General features: G+C 37.7%; 1 protein-coding gene across 1 annotated transcript in view; it reads right to left on the bottom strand.

Moving 5' to 3' along the window:
* SCGN (secretagogin, EF-hand calcium binding protein) overlaps positions 1-20,515 on the bottom strand; it is a 37,239-nt gene that overhangs the window by 7,542 nt on the left and 9,182 nt on the right. The window contains exons 3-8 of the mRNA XM_018556308.1: positions 18,462-18,554; positions 15,423-15,512; positions 12,005-12,061; positions 3,933-4,010; positions 3,598-3,653; positions 3,080-3,125 (exon numbers count right to left, since the gene is read on the bottom strand). Of these exons, the coding sequence (XP_018411810.1) occupies positions 3,080-3,125; positions 3,598-3,653; positions 3,933-4,010; positions 12,005-12,061; positions 15,423-15,512; positions 18,462-18,554 (420 nt within the window). The remainder of the gene's footprint in view (positions 1-3,079; positions 3,126-3,597; positions 3,654-3,932; positions 4,011-12,004; positions 12,062-15,422; positions 15,513-18,461; positions 18,555-20,515) is intronic.

The raw sequence follows: 20,515 nt of genomic DNA, 5'->3' as shown, positions 1-20,515 counted from the left end.
ATAAATAAAAGGCAGGACTGGGATACAAGAGCAGAATACAGGCTGAATAGACTGGACTGAACTATCACAAGCCCAGAGCCCCGGGCTTGTGATGCTTAAACAGAGCACCGCTAACCAACCCCCAGGCTGTGAGGGGCGTGTAGCCAGGCTGATTAGCCTGATCAGCCTGCAGCTGACTAGACTTGGGTAGGTGCAGTTACAAGAGGCAACCACCAGATGGCGCTGCGTGGTTGCGACATGCATAAGAGCATTTGACATGCTCCTAACAATTAGGTGGTGTATGTATGCAAGATTTATCTTTCAAACAATTAAACAGCATGTTGTGAACAAAAGGCAGTTTCAAGAAAAGATGGTCTACAACAAGTAAATGCTGCCCTTTGAGCACCCCAAACTTAAAGCAGATCTTGCTCTTCCAAACAAGGTTGACGCTTTTTCAGAGCCACCCCCTCCTGTAGCAGTACTGTAGAACGATGAAATAAAAAAACCAGTGGGGAAAATATAAATTATACTTACCCTACTCCTTCTTCCATATTGCAGGGGGTGAGGTCACCATCTTCTTGTAAGAAGATGCTTTATCACAGAGCAGTGCAAGATTACTTAGCAATGCTCATGATCTACCTGGAATGGATGATGATGTCTTCCTTGCCAAGACGCTGGATAGTATAGTATATTGACCAAGCACAGTATATTAACTAATTGCCATTAAAAAAGCAGACTTTGCATTTTTATTGCAAGTTCCACTTAAAAAAAAAGGCCCTATCATCAAAAAATAAAACCTATATACCCCAAATTAAATGAAAACCCCAAAATAGCAGCCCAAATGAAAACCCAAAAGCCAAAAGTGACCGCTGCTCTCAAATCAAGAACAAACTAAAATTAAAAGAACAAAGACCTGAATAATTGGAACAAAGAAACAAAAATACTCGAATCTCTATCTATGCAGTTTGCCAGCTTTCCCTACAGCAGCTTCCAATACACTGGCACTGCTGCTTTGAGCCCGCTCTTTTATAGTGAGGGGCTGGCATATCCAAAAGCCCCCATTTGGGTTCCCATGACCATGGTTTAAAGGCCATGAAAAACATACTAGCTTTAAAACTAAAAATTAAGGTCGCAGAGGATTCGAACCTCATTCCTTCCTTGCAGTGTTGTCCCTGAAATTTGTAGGCAAATACTACCTAAAAGTTTAAAATTGCATTGGCACGCTCTCTACTTCCCACATGGCAATGCCTGCTTTTGGCAGTAAGTAATTTAGGCAATGTGCACTGATTTGTTGCATAGAGTAGGATGTGTGGTTGAGTGGTTACACTTGATGGACTTGTGTCTTTTTTTCAACCTGACTATGTAACTATGTGTGCAAGCTACCACATACAAAGAGGTTTGGATTTTTCGGCACCATGCTAACTTTTACTCTAACAGTCGATGCTGCACCTAATGGAGCCTTCTGTTCAACAGTAACCTACAAGCTTTTATTACAGCACAGAGTGACTTTAAATAACTGTTTAAAAAATAAAAATATATTTTGTGGCAGTGTTGTGCTTCTAGGAAACACTTTTTCCAATAAAGATTGCACATAACAAATTGATTGCCTTTTACAAACAACATTTTCCTTTTAGTGCAAACATTACTGTTTTTAGAGAGGACCTTATGTAGGTCATCAGCGTGTTAAATGTTTAAAGCCATGCTCTGCCAGCATACAGTTCAGTTCATTTAACACAACTGAATAGTAAAGGCATCCGATGTGAAACTGGAAATCTTGAGTTTTGGGCTTAGCTCAGGAACTAAAACATATAATGGGATTGATGCATTAAGTATCAAAAAGCAATTCCAAGCATTCATTTTTGCTCATGAGATCACTTCATAGCTTCTCCCGTTATGCAAAAATCAGTAATACTGCATGCTAATTTTTACTTTTTTAACAAATACCCCTTAATAGTAATAGAAAGAGGCAGTGTGCTCACTGCTGTGCATTGTGCTTATCGTGCTGATCAGATTAAAGGGAAATAATAATGAATTTTGGTTATTTTACTATATGTATAAAATAATTGTTTACAAAGAAAACGTAATACACAACAAAGGGCTGCCAGAAAATGATATAGCTGGTCATACACTGTTAGAATTCTGCCCGATACCTGTGAAAATCAGCCAAAATTCTAACTATGGGTGGCCCTGCCAGCACTACTTGGCTTGACAAACTTTGACTAAAAAAATGAAGGAACCAGACGAAAACTATTGGCCAAACTGCAACTGCAGACAGTCAGTTGCAGATATTGTTTGGGTATTCTGACAGCTGTGGGCACTGCAGAGATTCTTCTAATAAAATTATATTATGACAGCCGACCGGGCAGATTTAGCTATTCACGCTTTGTAGTGTGGATGGGAGAATCAAGCTTTTTGTCTCTGAGAAAAAAGTTATATATGTATGTCCAGCATAAGGGTTATCCATAGTGACTGCACACACTAAATGGTAAATAAACCATACCTAATCAACATACGAATTAATAACGTTAATTTATATACATTTTGTAGGTTTCTTGCATTATTGTTCATTATTTTTTTAAAGTTTGTATTAATCCTAGCTGCATATCATTTATGGAGAGACAATCTGCCTGTTCTCTTCAAAATGTTTCAAGGTTTCTATTTTCACACAATGGGGTTAATTTACTCAAGGCAAATAGGAAATAGGCTTTTAACTTTGCAAAGGGAATTTCAGTTGAGTGAATAAGATGAAGCTTTCATCCTCCAATACTGTGCAAGCAAAAAAAATACTGTACTTTCTCTTGTAAAGTGCAAATTCACCTTCAAAGTGAGCAGCCTATTTTCCTTCTGTAAATAAACTCCATTGGGTCAACATTGAGTTCAAGCATACCTACCCACATCAATTACTGGCCATGAAAATAATGGATCAGGAAATAAATGTTCTTGGCAGCCGGTATTGCATAAGCTGGTTACGTATTTGGCTACTAGAAGCCATGGAATGGCATAGGAATTAAATGCTAAAGAATTAACAGGTTGAATTCATTCAAAATACTTCTAGAGTTTAATATAACAAGTAATATGCTGTTGTCTCTGCAGTACTTACATCCATTTTAAACTGGAGTAGAAAATTTTCTTGAAGTGCTAAAATCCTTGAGATAAAATATAAATAAAAGAATAAACAAATAAATGAAAACCTTTGAAACAGGAACATAAAAGTCTTTGAAATATCTTAGTAACATACTATATATACCTGCGTACATTTAAAAAAGTACTGTACTGCCAATAGCTGCTAAAAATGTATTTGATATGCGGCATATTGAAATGCAATTATAAGTGACATATCTAGATATATTTCTATAGGAGCATGAAGGCCATCGCAAATGACAGACAACCAATAATGGCTTTTTATGAACACGCCATCCATAGATTCAAAAGAAAAATAAATAAACAAGACTATGGCAAGCAGAAAACAATATATAAAGGTTAATTGTACTGCTTTTAGTGTGATTGTATTTATATTTCTCCCTGCTTACTTTTCCATATAACATAAAAAGTTAGCTCTGTAAGATGAGACATTTAGAGTACATTTAATAGACTGGAACAGTACAGTGAAATACTTACTTTGCCAAGTCATTTAGATCCAAACGACCATCTTTATTCTTATCAAACAGTTTCATCTAAAATGTACAAATCATATAGTCAGAAAGAGGCAAAGCTTTGTTTGTTAGGACAAACAAGCATTACTGCAGGCTTTTGGAGGCTGTGCAGACACCTAGGTGCATGTACTTTATACCATGAATGAATAGATTCTCTTTACATTTTCAAAAAACTAGAAAGGCAGAAAGTATCATTTCACAAGCCTTGTCTGTGAGTGGTTTTCACATTAAACATACAAGAATATAAACAGTTAAGAAATAAACTTTGTCTACAAAGCTGCAATTGTGGGTGCAACTTACCATAGTATCAGTGTATTCATCCAGTTTGTCAGGAGTAATACATTTTTTGTGTTGTGAAAAAAGATCCTGTAGGAAATTCTAATAAGGTAAAAAAAAAAAAAACAAGTATAAGAATCAATTTTAAATATTCTAGATTTCATTAATTTTCAAAATATTAACTGAAATGGTGATATTTCATATTTTCCTATGGAATAGCTTTTAGGAGATTACGTAACAGGGTGTTAGAACCCCATTGTACACATGTGGACGTCTCTTGTAGTTTCTGCAAGCACCGTTGGATGTCATTGTTTGCCCTTGTGCAGTGTAGGTATCCTTCTATGGGTAGTCCCACCTAGGGGTTGCTAGGTAGCCTTTATGTCTCCTTAGAATTGAGGAAGCTTCTTAGGTCAGGGACTTTAACCCTATAAACAGTTGATGACGATGAAGTAATACATTTTTGCATGCAAATTTATGCAAGTGGAATATGGCACTGTTGATAGTGATTCAGGCCATGATTTACTGAATTATGTACTGATGTTTGATGTATCCAGCTATAGGCTCACATACCACATACTAAACATGATCTTTTAAAAGTTATTATCACAAGTAAAAAAATTTCACTGGATTGCTCAGAAGGAAGTTTCTTAGGTTATTAATACCTACAAGTTTAACAACAGAATCAAAATGGTTTTACAAGGTGAAAGAGCTAATTTATGGTGCTCATGTATAAATCCCTCCCTGATATTAGCCTGTCTCGCCTCCTGTGTCCTAGCTAATCAAGGTACACAAATCATTACCGTTCACGCCAAATTAACTAGGCTCCCTTTTTTCCAGTCCTAGTGTTACTTGTGATATTGTCTATGGCTCAGAGCAGGACCTGTGTGCAGATAGAAATACTGATTGGCTGCACTTGCCTAAGAAGCCAAACACTAGAACTTCCTGCATACAAAGATGCTGGACTTAAAGTGAACCTGGGGAGTGTTTTAAAGAATGCATTTGAAATACATACAAGCCCTCACACTTAATGGGATGTACAGGTGACACAAGGAAGGCTGCTGTCACATATTAGCAGAAAAGCTGATCTGCAACTCTGTGTAGTTCTTTCACAATGCAAAGATTTCTGATCTTGCACTGCAGCCTGCTTTGATCCAAAGGACTGGATGGTAGCAGAGAGGGTCCACTATCCATTAGTGTTGGTAACAGTTTGCTCAGGCCATAGACCCCACTAACATTTCTCTGATGGGCTCCTTACAGACCCTCTTGCAACAGATTGAGCAGCAAAAGGCCCAGTGTAATCACATTACTTAGGCACTTAAAGACCTGTCTTCCTCTATGAATAAACTGTAGACCTCCTTGCAGGGCAGAAAAGCACTCCAACACTAAAGCCAAAGGTGAATTTGTTGAAGCCCTTTGTGGTGGTCTGCTAACTTGCTGTGAATTGTCCCTGCTCTCTGCTTTTAGTTCCATCTAGGCCTGTCAGAAGTGATTAGAGGTTCCCTAGGCTAACCATGTCCTACTCCCATTTAAAAGGTTACCTACACTATTCAGCTCTTCTTTGCTTCACAATAGTCTCCTAATGGGGAGTTCAATTCCCCTCATTCTTATGTCTCTACTTTTGGTTCTGGGGGCAGGGTCCAACAGTCTACCTAACACATACAGTACATCTTCAGGTGCCATTTTACAAACTTATCCCCCATTTTATTAGGACCTTCTTTGTTCCATCATAAATTTCCATGTAACTTACAATTTAAAGTTGCCTCCCAGTGTTTGGATTTCAAATTCCTTTCATGTATCATCTGAAGGCACCAACAACATTGCTCTATCAGATCAGTGATGTTGCTATTTTCGTATTAGAGCTACCCATACAAGGCATGTATAGGCATTACATTATATGGTACTGTATCATTTTTAAATTGACTGAATGCTAATTTTAATAAATACATTTTATTTAAAAAATAATGATAAACAAATGCCATGCTTTGATAGCATATCTTTAACAGAGGTGGCAATAAAGGGAGGGGAAAATCCAGTGCCGTATAAAGAGCTGATTACTGTACTAAAATAGACAGCAGAGAAGTTCTGCTGCTTTCACCTCCTACTTGAGAGAGGGAGATAAACCACAGAGCACTCACTACACTCCTATGGAACCTAAACATGATGTCTGTAGAGCAAAATAGATACTATACAGTAAAAAAAAGCGTTGAGCAAAGTCTTTCTTCTGTGTAGCTATGCAACATGACTAATAAAGAATAAATACAAATTATGAACATGGACACAAAGCTACAAGTACTAACCTCAACATTAACAAATTGTCAGTAATTTTGGAAATCTCTTTCAGTTGTATAGAAACAGGGGCTATAAAGTTTATGACTGCAACCAGATCTGGACTCCTGGAGGTTCTAACCACTTATTAGGTCAGCCAGTAGCTCAACTATTTCTGATCTCAGGGAAATAGGATTTGTTCCAATAATGAATGATAAATTAAAACAATAGGCTATAATCAATTCAAGTCATAGAATAATTTAGGTAATAGGTTTATTTATGTAGTAAGACAAATGCATGGCTTAGCTAGTCTTTAATCATTACACTTTTATGGGGAGGTACATCCATATGGAGAGAATGGTAAATGTAACATATATATATTCCAAAATGGGTTTTATTTACCAATTTATAACAATCTGTAATGCACCAGGCTTGTTTTGCACTGAAACTTGGCATGGCTATTTGACTGTGTAGATATATATATCTACCATAGTCAACTAGCCAATAGAAACAAAGCATAAAACCTAACCTTGCCTAACCTTCTTGATCAACACCTTAACTGTTGCAGCTTGAGAGAAAGTATCAAATTCAAAATTCAATTTGCTGCAAAATCAATTTCTTTGCTACAAAATCTGCTATGTAGATGGACCTATTGTACTGCAAGACCTCAAGGCAACACATGCAACACATAATTATATATCAAATATCATTTCAGTTTCAAAAATCTCTTAACGTTTTTGGCATTTCCAAAAAAATCAAAATGACCTGATTCAGAACCACACCTGGTACAAAAGGCAGAGCCTTTCCAGCCTAATGTTAATAGCATTGAGAATCCAATAAACCCTATCAATTATAAACAATTGTGTTCATTGTAATAATCTTTTAGCAATAAAGAACCTGACCATAAAATAGAAACACATTAAGAGTTTATAAATAGAATCTTTACATTGCCCTATTAGTTTAAAGGAACTTGAAAACACTTTTAAAAACCTACTAAATAATGATGGTTGTAAGATTTGATGCAGAAAAAACCCTTTAAAAGGCTTAATGACCCTTCATGCTTGCCACGCTTACCTCAGCACCCATTATTAACCTGCCTTTACCTGCATTACTACTATGCTGTATGACTTAGGCAGATCCCACACTGAAAACAGATCTATCCCCACACTGGATGGGTTAAATCTGAATTCTAAACATTGTCTCCACTACCTCCAAACTCTTTAATACCCCTTGTCTACCCAAATAATGCCACACTAAGGTTAGATAATGACAGATCAGTGGGCTCAGAAATGTACTGGGGTAGAATAATTATTTTATCTTTAAGTTAAAGGAATAAAATATAGGAAAATGATTGTCCTCTAATAAATATAATTTTGGTATTTCATGGTATTGGATATGATTTAATAATTTGTAGTGTGTAAGGTTTTAGCATCAAAAAGTCTGCACACAAAAGTCAGTCAAGTTTTAGTGCAGTTGTATATCTATGTCAAGGTAACACAGATATCAGTTTTTCCATGCAGGGGAAAGGCCACCATACACCCAAACTGAGGATTCCAGTTCTCGGGTCACCTCTGACTCATAGAAAGTGACCCTTTGCACAACTCTCTCCTTTGTAAAACTGGCACTTTCTGTTTTTAACACCTAGCTCTCCATTCAGTTGAAATCCAAACACGAAGAGGTGGCCAGTGAGCCTACCCTTACTCTCCCTGGCCAGAGCACAAACTAATCAGGATACAGCTTCTTGTCAATTATGCTAGCATCCAAAGGCTGTTGGTAAATTAATTGTCACTAACTCGTCCGCAGACGATTCCATCCCAGATCTGGGGCTGTTTGTCACAAGTTTTACAGTGTTCATGAATATATAATGAACATTTATTTTGAGTAATACCCTGGTTTCTGCTATTAATATCATATCCCAATCCAAAACCTTCTGACAGAGCTGACACTGACTGGCAAAACACGTGACTTGTTAACTAAAGTGCCCTGTCAATAACATCTGCTACATGGCCTTTATCTAAAATCATAGGTATATTGCAAACAAAGGATTCAACTCTTGTCTTTAACAGCCCCAAGAACATAAAACAACACATTATATTGTATTCAGTCCAACACATTAACTATTTTAGCGGTCTGCCATGTTTCCATTCACTTTGTAAAATGCTGTATGACTTCTTGTATTTTAAAGAAACAATAATGAAGGTTATAATACATGCTATACATGCCTTTTGAAAGCCTAGTTCTGAAACTATTATATACTATATAATGGATTGTCACAAGTTCATTCTATGTGGGATATTGCTGACATCCTGTAAACCCCACTATTAATGAAAATATTTTTATACAGGTAGAGAAATGTATTCTGCTGTTATCAACCTTATGCTAAAAGGATATAATTATTCCAGAGGTATTTGACTGCCATGAAAAGTCTAAATATTGGTGCTGATGTTTTTTCATCTAAACTCGAGCATTATTTAAGTATTCAAGTATAAGCAATACAATTATTTTCATCGATTATGAAGAGAATATTGTCAACAACTATATGGTTTAGGATCTATAGAATGTAGTATGGCCAAAGTAAACCTGTCAAGAAATGCAAAGCTTCCTTGGCTGACCTCTCCTTCTGAAAATGATAGTTGCCTGGCTCTTATGTTCACCCCCAGGCTTCTGTACTTTAAGTCACTGATGTGCAACAAATATGCAGATACTTACTTTCTGCTGACTTTTCTGGTCAGAGTACTCCTACTGCAACTCAGCAAATGAAAGCCTCCTTTTTTTCCACAACAGGTTTAATTTATTCATATATAATCATATTTGTGAGATTTTATACAAAAATATGGTTAAGGATAGAAGAGTGTTGTGTGCTTTTAATTAATCAAATTATACAGCTATTACTGCAATCACATGCTCTCAGGACTAGTTAGTTTGTCTGCTTTATATTTTTATATCAATCTCTTCTAGATAGATATTTAATATAAGTTACATGTTCATCTTTATATAACATGATCACTAGTTGAAGTCAACAAGCCATTAATAGATTATCATGTTAAGCAATGAACACAATGTCCTGAAGAAAATGTCCCTGAAATCTCGAACTCTATACAGCAGATGAAAGCATATGTTCATTTTATTGTGATATTTCTGATATTATAACTGAACAGGCTAATCTTTTTTTTTGTCTTTATTCAAGAAAAGTAGTAATGATAAGAAGACCTATTCTGACCAGAAGATACACGTGAGAGGTCACATCATATCCTACACCCACTTCTTACTACCATTAGGGATCGGACTGACATAAAAAGCAGGATACTGTTTATTCTGCACTCAAGGTGTGAGACAATGCTTTATAGTAATAATGGAGTAGGATAAAGAGCAGAAAGAACTGCATTACTAGTAGAATTCCTAGTAGGCATTATGGGTTTGTGTCAAGCAGCCTGATATCATTGTGCATAAGTGTGACAATACATTTACTACTGCTAATTTCTAAAACCTTGTAATCTGTCTATTAGCAGCATGACATTTACTGAATATCTAGAACTCTACAACTGAACGTGTCAGCCATGATATCTATCAGGGCAAAGTCAATGAGAGTTATGTCATATTCACTTAACAGATGAGTTACTAAATGACACAGCTTAGTTCCACACAATTATGTTCATAAAACACTACATCTCGACAAATCTATTGTAGTCCATTGAGTCAAGGCTGGCCCATTTCCACCTCTGATCTCAAATACAATTTATTTTCATTTTACTAATGGCTTTCCACAGCTAGTCACTAAGTGGACAGTAATGGTTCCTCTGGGCAATCTGTTTCCTCTCTAACCAATAACTGTTGCTGTTGTCCACTGTAATTATTAAACACTGCACTTTGCTTTATGCAAGACAATAAACAGAACTAAAACACTGTTAGCATTACAATGTCTGAATGTATATTACTGCCTGGAATCAAAATTAATTTAACTGGGTTTTTATGCCACAAAATGACCCATAATGTGGAAGTGGAAAGGTCTTGATCATTTCCCAAATGATTTCCAAATAAAAACAAAAAACTGAAATGATTGTGTTCATACCCTTTTGTTTTAAAACCAGTAAATGAGCTGTTGTACAACCAACTGCCATCAGAAGTTACATGATTAGCTAAATAGAAGCACCAGCAAAAATTGGGTTATAAAAAATGCAAACTTTAAACATTGGTCCACTATTAAAGAATGCAAAGAATATGGCACAACCATGATTCTACCTACAGAAGGCCATCATCCAAAACTGGGAATGGGACAAAGGGTATTGATCAGGGACACAATCAAGAGGCCAATGGTAACTCTGAAGGAGCTACAAAGATCCACAGTTAAGGAGCTGTTCATTGGACATCTGAAACTAGGACAGTATACAAAGCTGGGTTTTAAGAATGATTTTTTTCATTGCTGAAAAAAAAACACATCAGATCCTATTGAGAGTTTGTCAAACATCATGTGCTAGATACAACAAGCATGTGGAAAAAAGGTTCTGTGATCTGATGAAATGAAAACTGAACTTGTTGGTAAAACAATATTACTCATCACCCTGATAACACCTTCCTGTGGTGATGCATGGTGGTGATAGTATCATACTGTGGAAATGCTTTTCATCAACAGGGACTGGAATATAGGTCAGGACTAAGACTATGCTATACAGGGTAAAACACAGGGCAATTATAGAGTAAAAAACAAAGCTTTCTGTAATAGACAGGAGACTGCGGATGAGATTTAACTTTCAACAGCATAATGACCTTAAACACAAAGTCAAAGCTATACTGAAGTACTTTAACTGAAAACCTGAATGTCTGAATGTTTGCCATCAGTTTCCATCAAACCTGATTGAGCAAGAGCATGGCAGTAAATTGAGGGCATGGCCCCGGCATGGTAACTTTTTAAAAGGGATTCATATATTGTCCACTAACAGCTACTGTATATAATAACCTTCCAAAGCAATTTAATATTCCCTACTGGCCATGTAGATTCCCCAGCACTTGCATCATCATCATCTTAAAAAACACCTAGGGTCTATTTATATATTTTTTCACCCAGATTCACACAAATTTCACCCATGATTCAACCATTTTTCGAATTAAATCTTATGGAAATATGTAAAACGTGTGTGAATCTTAAGTATGAACAATGACAAATAGAACCCTCCAGAATCAGTAAAGTCTTAGCCACCATTGCAAAGTCCCAAAGTAAAACTAAATCAGAGACATGTGTTGAAAAAAACGCTTTGTGGCTAACAAACGTAAAGACATATTTTTTTCTTTGGCTAAGGACTATTATCACTTGTAAAATGTTAGAATAGGGTTCAGGTTCACTTCAGTATTCAGGAGCACAGCATAAGATGTTACAGCACCTCAGATGACTTCAGTCATCCTTGTTCCTCATTCCTCATTGATTTTGTTTTCCTTTTTAAATGTCACTTTTGCAGAAGTACATCATTTAGGTGCACAGCTTCACATGCAGGTTTAGGGCATCCTCCAAGCACGTTAATTAAAGGAATTGTGTACTTCCAATGTTGGCCTATAAGACACATTAAAAGACTCACTTCCTGCTGAACAGTCTTTTTTTCTCATTGGTATTTCCCCCATTGAAGTGGCCAGCTACCCATGCCCTTTAACAAAAGATTGCAAATTGGTCTTGAAAAAGGTCAGAAACAAATGGCAAAGTTCAGCTCCCATAGACTTCAGTCGGGTTCTGTCACCATGCTCGGGGTTTGCAGATTTTTTTCAAGTGTTCAGTTAATGTCTAGCGAACTGAACTTTGCTAGGTTCCCTCATCACTAGATGTAATTATTCTGAAAAAATATTACCCTAAGTTCCACTGCAGAGATATATCCACTGCTGTCTTCATCATATTTCCGCCAAATCTGAAAATAAAAGTTAAAACATATCATTTAAAGGTTTAAGTACAACATATAAAGTGACCCAACACATAATAATACATATAGCTCACCCAAATCCAGACACATTAATATGACAGCATGATAAATATGTCTACTGAGTGCAGTCTCATTTACTGTATCATAAATATACGGTTTCATGCAGTCTGTGTTGCACATAGTATCTAATAGCATCTAATCATATCTTCCTTTCATTGTCCCATATTGAAGGTATGTGAATTAAACTGACCATAAAAATAGATTCTTGTTCTTTCCTTAGATACAGTAACAAACGTGCCACAATATTTGTAGCACACAGTACATACAGTATAACTATATAAACTCTTTATGCTACTCATATCTTTGTAACATACTGTTCTCAATATGTGATTAACTTCAGTGTGACATATTACCAGAGCTATATGTTGTATTTGTGGTATAAGGTATATTGCATACCTGCTTAAAGTAGTATTAAACTCTCAATCTTTTTACATAATATACTGTACATTGCTCTTCAAAGCATTTCCTTGAAGAGCAATGTAGCACAGTCTCCAGCAGCTGTCCATTTACTAGCTTGGAGAAGGGAGAAGGGAGGAGAGGAGAGCAGGGTATTGATCAGTGACATGCGGTCAGGGGAGGCAGGTAGGGCAGAGCCTCACCTAGTATAATGAAGAAAAAAGGTGTCAAGTCTGAAGCTGACAGCTTTTTCTCCATTCAGGCTTGTTACAGTTTACACAGCAGGGAAAGCCTCCCCACTGTGTAACCTGTCATGGACGGAGCGCTGCCTTTTAATTACAGGCAGCGATGCATCTGGCTTTTGACAGGTAGTTAGGTTACACAGCAGCGGGCTTCCCCACTGCTTGTGTAACCTAACCTATTGAGGCAGGAGCTGGCACAGCCTATACTGTGTTAGAGGCGTGAGCTCTGTGGATGGTTTGGACCAATGGCAAAGCGTTATTGCTCCAAGCTGTCCAATCAAATAAACAACAACAAAAAACAGTGAGGACATCGATCTCGATGCCTCACCAGTGACGAGCAAGTGAGGGACAAGGAGGCTTCTCCCTTCCTCCTGCCCTCACAGCTTTGTTACCAAGCTGGGGCGGGGCTTTGGTGGGATGGAGGCGGAGCTATGGCGGGCTGGGGGGTACCTCACCCACCACAAAAGGCACGGCATGTCACTGGTATTGATTTGCCTTTGCTGTGTCTGTGTTTATGGAGACACAGAGCTTACTAGCACACACAAAGGTGGCTCCATAGAACCCTGCAAGGGAAAGCTACCCTAAAACAGGTTATCAGGGCCGATGCTCTGGGGACCAACTGATTCTTCAGGAAACTAAAACTTTTAAACATCAAAGAGCACCATCCATTGCGAGTGATTTAATCAGTATTTCAAGTAGCTTAAAAACATTTTGACTTTAACCCCATCAGGACCTTTTGCTGCCAAGGCCTTTTTTGTTTTGTTTTTGCACACATGATATAATCCACATTTTAGGCCTGAAAATTAATATAAACACCCCATAATATTATATATTTTCTGAGAGCAAACACCCTGTAGAATGAAGTTGCAAATTTTTATGTTGCACGATATTGGCGCAACATTTTATCAAACCCAAAAATTTAGTGAACAATGCACTTAACTTAATTTTAGTGCCCCAAAAGGAGTGAATAGATACCCAACATGCCCAGGTAAAAAAATTGTGTGCATGCGTGAAACGATGACAAAATTCAGTACCCCAAAAAGTCAATAGGTGAGCCTTTAAAAGCCCCCGCAGGCCATCAGTTTAGAGATACGCATAAATATTGGCCCTACAATTATTGCTCTCACTCTGGCGTAATAATCACCTTAAAGAGGACCTGTCACCACCGGCGATGCATACCGAGGCTGCCTTAAAATGTCAAATAAAATTGACCCAAACAGTCCAAGGGTTTACCGCCCTCACTTCCCTATTCAAAGCAGAAAAAAGTCTTGACAGACTTTAACATAAATGTACATGTAAAGTTATTTGGTGTGACATTTAAATTTTTACTTACTTGCTGTTTATATTTTTTGTTATTGTATTGTATAGAAATGAGTAGGTTAGCCCCTAGAAGGATAGATTTGCTTTTACAATAAAATATTTAACACTTGACAAGGGTTTTCTAAAGCACAATGGGTTATTTAAAGAGAATAGTAGAAGCAGCCTGCCTTGGGGTTTGCTTTGTCTAAATGAAACCTTATATGCAGTTCTGAGATAAGGGCATTTCTCTCACTCATTCATTTGTGTGTTTAAATTTCAGATTGATCTACTGAACTGTGTAAACAACAGACTTTTTTTTACAACAGGCAGTAAGAAGACAGGGAAATCATACAAAAATGGACCAAAGGCTCAAATTCCTGTCTGGATATAAGACTCTACATTATATTCATATGAAATATTCATATTTTCCTGATTAAAAAATTATATATTCATTTTTCAGTCCTTGCCATAATAAGGATATAGATGCACTGTATACAGAAAATATATGCAGTATACAAAACTTTGATACATTCATTGTAACACACAATAATAAGATAATTTACGTCAACCTGATCTCTTCTATGTATTTATGTAAACAAATGATAAAAATACTAGGATAGGAATAATATAGGATAGGAATAATAGGAAAGATTTAGAATTGTTAATTGTGCCTAAGTAGTACCTTTTTCCTTAACTTCCTCCTAAAAAAAAAGCAGTGCACTTCGTGTATATCTGCAGTGTGAGATGTAAGGCATTGCTGCCTCTGACTGTTAGTCTTGGGTGATTTGGAGTGTTATTTGGTGATGTCATTACTGAGCTGCTAACTATTCTCCTTGCTAGAGACTCGGACATGAGGAAGCAAATCCCTGTCTCTATGAAGATGGCTGCCTCCACACAGAGACACATTGCAGAACAAGGCATTGCAAGTAAGTAATGGGGAGAGTTCAGCTGCAGGGAGACCATAGGCAGTACTGATGACTAGTCCTTTGCCCTCTGCCTACCTTTATAGGGCAAAGTTGTCACAGTTCAATACCCTTTTAATGTCCCCTTGTCTATAAAAAATGGTAATGTTTGACATCTACGTGACTTTGTTGAATAGCCTTAGCTCAATGTACATGTTCAAGTCTAAAGGGGACAACAGAATTTTAACTTTGGTAGTTTATTTCTAAGCTTCTATGGAAAAATGGGACCAAATTTCAGTACCCCACACATTTGTTTTAACCATTTTCTTTTCTAATAATCTCCTAGAACCTTTTACTTATGAATTATTAACATTGTTAAAAACCCTTTTACATAAAACAATTTATGAATGTTATATCATTTGTGTGCAGAACCCACTTAGTTTCACTTACTCGCATGAATTCCACACTGTTATCCAAAGGAGTTTCTCTGCGGAAAAGTAACAGAAAGTTTTCATCCTCTGGCAAAATCATATATGCAAGCTGCAAGAAAAAGACAGTATAAAGGCATCAGAAAAATCTGAGAGTAATCTATATGATTTATTGCATGCATTGTATTGGATTTTTCAATACTATGCGAAAGCTAATAGTAACCTATATAAAATATTATTTGCACTAAACGATTACTGCCTTCCTTTAGATTGTTTGTAAATAAATCAAACCTAAAATCATGTGCATATTAAATGATCTTTAATATTTACTTTTTGACCTTACCATTTTTTTATAAATAATATTAACAAAACCTGTTGATGTTATTATAACAAATCATTTCAAAGTATAGTATTTTTTAACCTGTTGGAAATAAGAGGCTGTATTTCAAGGTAATGTGCATTGTCTTGGTCCTTCCATTTGAAGTTAAAGGTGTCTTGAGAATTTTGAAATGTCGGTTTCTGTGGCTTAAGTTAATGTTGCTTAGATGTCAGGAAAGGGGAATGTTGGTCCCCAAGAGCATTTCACACATTAAGTAAAGGCTCCTTCAGTACAGCCTCAGTAAATGGTCGGGTGGATATGGGACACACATGCTGTCTCTCTCTTGTCAAATACACAGCTAAAAGTGTTCTGCATTAGTTAGCTTTTGACAGATCCATGATACTACCTCCATGAGGTTTATACTGCTAAATGTGTCAATGGGCCAAAAGAAAATAGCAGAACACTTCTTACAAATCTTGAAAGCGTAAGGCATAAACAGAGGTACCCTTTATATTTACATTTCAAAATCAGTTCTACAGCTGGGACATTTCTGCTGCCAATCTCTGTTATGCCAGCTATAGGGGGTCTTTATCAGTTTGGGTGCACAGCAAGGTAGTACTAAACCGGACCAGTGAGACATACTGTATTATAAGAGACAACCAATGTAAAGGGGCAATTTCAACATTGTCACATAGAGGAGGGGATGTTAGAAAATCATCTGCCTAAGCTAGGTATACCACTATAGTTTGCAAATTTGTGCGTTATGGTGTGTATTTTATGAGCATTCTGTAAACAGCTATAGGCAACTGAACACAGCTTATACAGTTTATACAGTATCAGTTTGGCAGCTTATGCAGTTTCGGTTTGGCAGGATGGAAAAATGCAAACAATTGCAAGTTTCCACAATGGATGTTTCACCAGCCTGTCCAAGCATAATATAATAAAACTGGTAGTAAGTTTAAGTTGCAAAGATTATTTCACACTCATGCGTTTCAATATTATATTTATGAGAAAGATGGAATTGTGTTGTAAATACTTAGGCGAGATGGTTATTCCTCTATTACATTATTTTTTGTGTGTATTATGTGTTAAGGTTACTTAATGCTAATGTTCTAATGTTTCATGTATTTGTAATTGTTATTATAAATTTATTATCAATTTAATATATTGAGATTGACATGGTGATGTAGCGTGCTCTGTTGAAGAGATTTTAGCATCTGTTCTGAAAGCTGAGAAGCAACCAGGAGCTGCAAGTTCAGAGTGTAAAAAGTCCATGCAGAAACTGGCCTAGTCCAATGGACAGCAATTGATAGGCTTTAAAAGAAATCCCTGCACGCCTGTGACACTTAGAGAGTCTGCTGATGACAGATTCTTGGTGAGAATGTTTCTCTGATTGTACAATAAAAGCTGACTGCTTCAAAGCTCCTGTCAGAGTGTAGAATTTAGACCCTGTGGTGGATAAATGGCTTAAAGGGGTGCTTTTTTGCCATCAGCCAGGAACTAGAATTTGATGCCTCCCCCCCCAAAAAAAATACAGCTGCTTTACAACAACCTAATTACCATGGAAGTAGCCATTTGACAGACAATTAACTCCAGCGAGTGTATTCTACTATCCAACATACATTACATGGTGGCCAGTGTTCCTATCTGCATTAGGTTGGGAGTGGATGTCAATGCCAGCATTACATTGGTGGTCTAAGTCAATGTCCCCATTACATTGGTGGTCTAAGGCAATGTAATTTTGTAAAGTGATGTGCAAACTATTGCCACTATAAAAAATACATTGTTGGCCACTATATATGCCCCATTACATTGGTGGGCTGTGTCAATGTCTCCTTAAATATGTGGCCAAGGGGAGTTAAAATACCCCATTACATTGGTGATCAATGACAAAAAATGCCCACTCTTACATTGGTGGTCATTGAGAAGAAAGCCTCTCTTATATCAATGGTCAGTGGGAAGAACACCCCCTCCCCACCTTACAGAGGGGGGAGCAGTGGGAAAATGCCTCCTCTTTTATTGGTGGTCATTAATAAAATACCCCCTTTTTTTATTGGTGATCAGTTTGAAGAACCTCCTATCTTGCATTGGTGGTCTGTAAAAAGTATACCCCTTCTTATAATGGTGGTCAGTAGAGAGTCTACCCCTCTAACAATGTTGGTCAATAGTAAGAATGCTACCTATTTTTTTAGTAGTCTGGGAAGAATGTGCCCTTTTTCATTGGTGATCAGTGTGAAAATGGCCCCAATTACATTGGCAGCCAGTGGGAATTTGAAATGCTATCCATATATAGGAGAAGATGAACAATGTAGAAATGTATCCAAGTCTCCTTTATCAGTTTGAGATGAAGTAGAACAGCGCTCATCCAGCACATGGTCCACTCTCCATACACCTGCTACAAAAACAACAATAAACCCTATTCCAGTTAGTTCAGTTTGAAGCTTGGCTGAAAGACAGGTCTCCTGGTTTACTTTCAGGACAGTGTATTTTCCATATATTTCTATAGAAACTCCACTAGAAGGCAGGTGACATGTAGATGCTGATACATCTCTATGGGAGTCCTAAATCATTAAAGCGAACCTGGCATGAGAGAATTACAAAGACTGCTATCACTGACTTTCAGTAAATACTAGTTGCCAGGTTGTTGTGCCTCCCCTATTGGCTTCAATATTTATACATTACATTTATGCTTTTAAAACATTCAATTATTTTCTCATTTATCACTGATGGCTGATTACATACCTCTTGTATTTGTAGGCGGCCATCTGAAGTGACATCATATGCAGACATGAATCGATCCTTCACCCTTTGGACTTTCTCTGCAGTAATTGCATTCTAGATTTCAACACATAATTGAATTTAAAAGGATTTATAAGGTATGCAACTTGTCCCCATACAACAGCTGTAGACAATGATAATGAAGGAACTGAATTTTAAAATGTTTTAGCAATTTCAGAAGCACATTGCGAGCTAATAAAATCACTGCAAGTAAGCATTTAGAAATATTTGATATTTTCTGTGCTTTTACCTGCAATTTTTTACTTTAGTGACAGGATTTCTTTAAGGATTGTGATTGTTAGTATTTTAGAGAGCTAACCTAGCAGGCAAGATGTATAGAGAATTGCAACAAGTAGAAAACAGGGTTTTTTGGGGAGGTATACAGACACTGCTTGGATCCATTTATGTAAAAATATAAAGTTTATTACATACTTAATAATTAGTATAAAATCATGAGTATAACCATTCTCATATAACACATCCCCATAATACAACTAACATTTAATACCACATCTAAGTGCAATTGGAGAGTGTAGTATACAGTCCCAACGCATTTTGCATATTGCTTCGTCAGGGGATCATGGATTAATCTAGCAATAAAAGTTTGTACATAAAAAATTAATTCTAGGCAATACAACATATCCATAAAGAACTTGTGTGTGATATGGGAAGATATTATAGTCAAAATAAGCAGAGAGGAAGCCCCACCACCAGTAATCACCCGGCACTTACCACCCTTGCGTGGTAACTGATGAGAGATGGAGATTCCTAGACCGAGCGGAGACGGGGATAGTAACCACCAACCCAACTACTCCGTCCAAATGTTGCCTGGGGGACCCCGGGGCCAAAAATAGGTGGGGTTTGTCCAAGGCAAGATAAGGGGGAGGAGGACCTGCCTTTGATCTGTCAGAGCTATCCAGATGATATCCTTGAGCCACTTGATACCCACTATCCATAGCTGTGCGTATTCCAAACCTGTTTGGTGGACCAAAAATTTAATCTAGTAGTCTGAGAATTAAGCTATAACAGCCTATGTAGTTAATGTCATTAGTGCTACCTACCCTCTCAAAAATGAGGCAGTGTTCTCAAACACCCATGACTGTGTGCCCCCCTGGCGGAAACTTGTCTCAGTAGTTTGTAGTTACTTTCACTATCATGTCACCATAGATATTTTCTAATATACTTTGTTCTGTGAGTAACACATATTTGACAACACAAATCAGGGACTGCCACTTGAAAGAGCAGGGTCCATCCATCCAGAAAAAAAGCTTATCTAGATTCAATACAGAGACTGCTATTGTCATCTTCTAATGAGGGTAGTATCTGATTCAATGTTTTAATATAACAGGGCATGTGGGGTATACATAACCTATATACTTCACATACACATATACCACATCCACAGACTCATATGCTTCTTCAGTGTTATGTGATCACTAATGCTTTATACTGTTGAAACTTCACATAGCACACACACTCTTGTATCACTTGCCCCTCCCTTTTAGATTGTAAGCTCTCACGGTCAGACGGCCGCTATGGGGCCTGGGAACAGGGGGGCCCGGCCAGGGCATCGCTCTGATGCCGTGTGGGCCGCCTGGGTCGCTATGGCATGTGAGGGTGCTGGCTGTCACCGACACAGCTCTGCAGTAGCGTTTCCCCTCATAGCTGCTGCGGAGCTGTGTCAGTGACAGCCAGCAGCTACGGGAGAAGAGGCCAGCGTTCACAGTGAAGGGGGAGGCGGGGCCCTTCGATAGAAGTGGAGGCGGGCCCCGGGGACGGAAAAGGAGGGGGGGCCCCGGCAACCACGGAGGCAGACAGCGCTGACAGGTAAGAAGTGCGCAGCCCATCTGAGACCCTGCAGAGCCCACTATAGAGAGTCTATGGTGGGTTCTGCAGGGTCACTCTCAGGTGGGCTCTGCAAGTGGCATAACTAGCAATCACAGGGCCCCATACAAAATTTTGCAATGGGGCCCTGTGATTTCTAGTTACGCCCCTGCTCCTTAGTATCTTGTCTTGAC

The sequence above is a fragment of the Nanorana parkeri genome, unplaced genomic scaffold (assembly GCF_000935625.1).
Source record: "Nanorana parkeri isolate BGI_ZX_2015 unplaced genomic scaffold, ASM93562v1 scaffold233, whole genome shotgun sequence".
In the NCBI taxonomy this organism is placed as follows: domain Eukaryota; kingdom Metazoa; phylum Chordata; class Amphibia; order Anura; family Dicroglossidae; genus Nanorana; species Nanorana parkeri.
The sequence above is the reverse complement of the archived record's forward strand: the minus strand, read 5'-3'. Positions and strand labels throughout refer to the sequence as shown.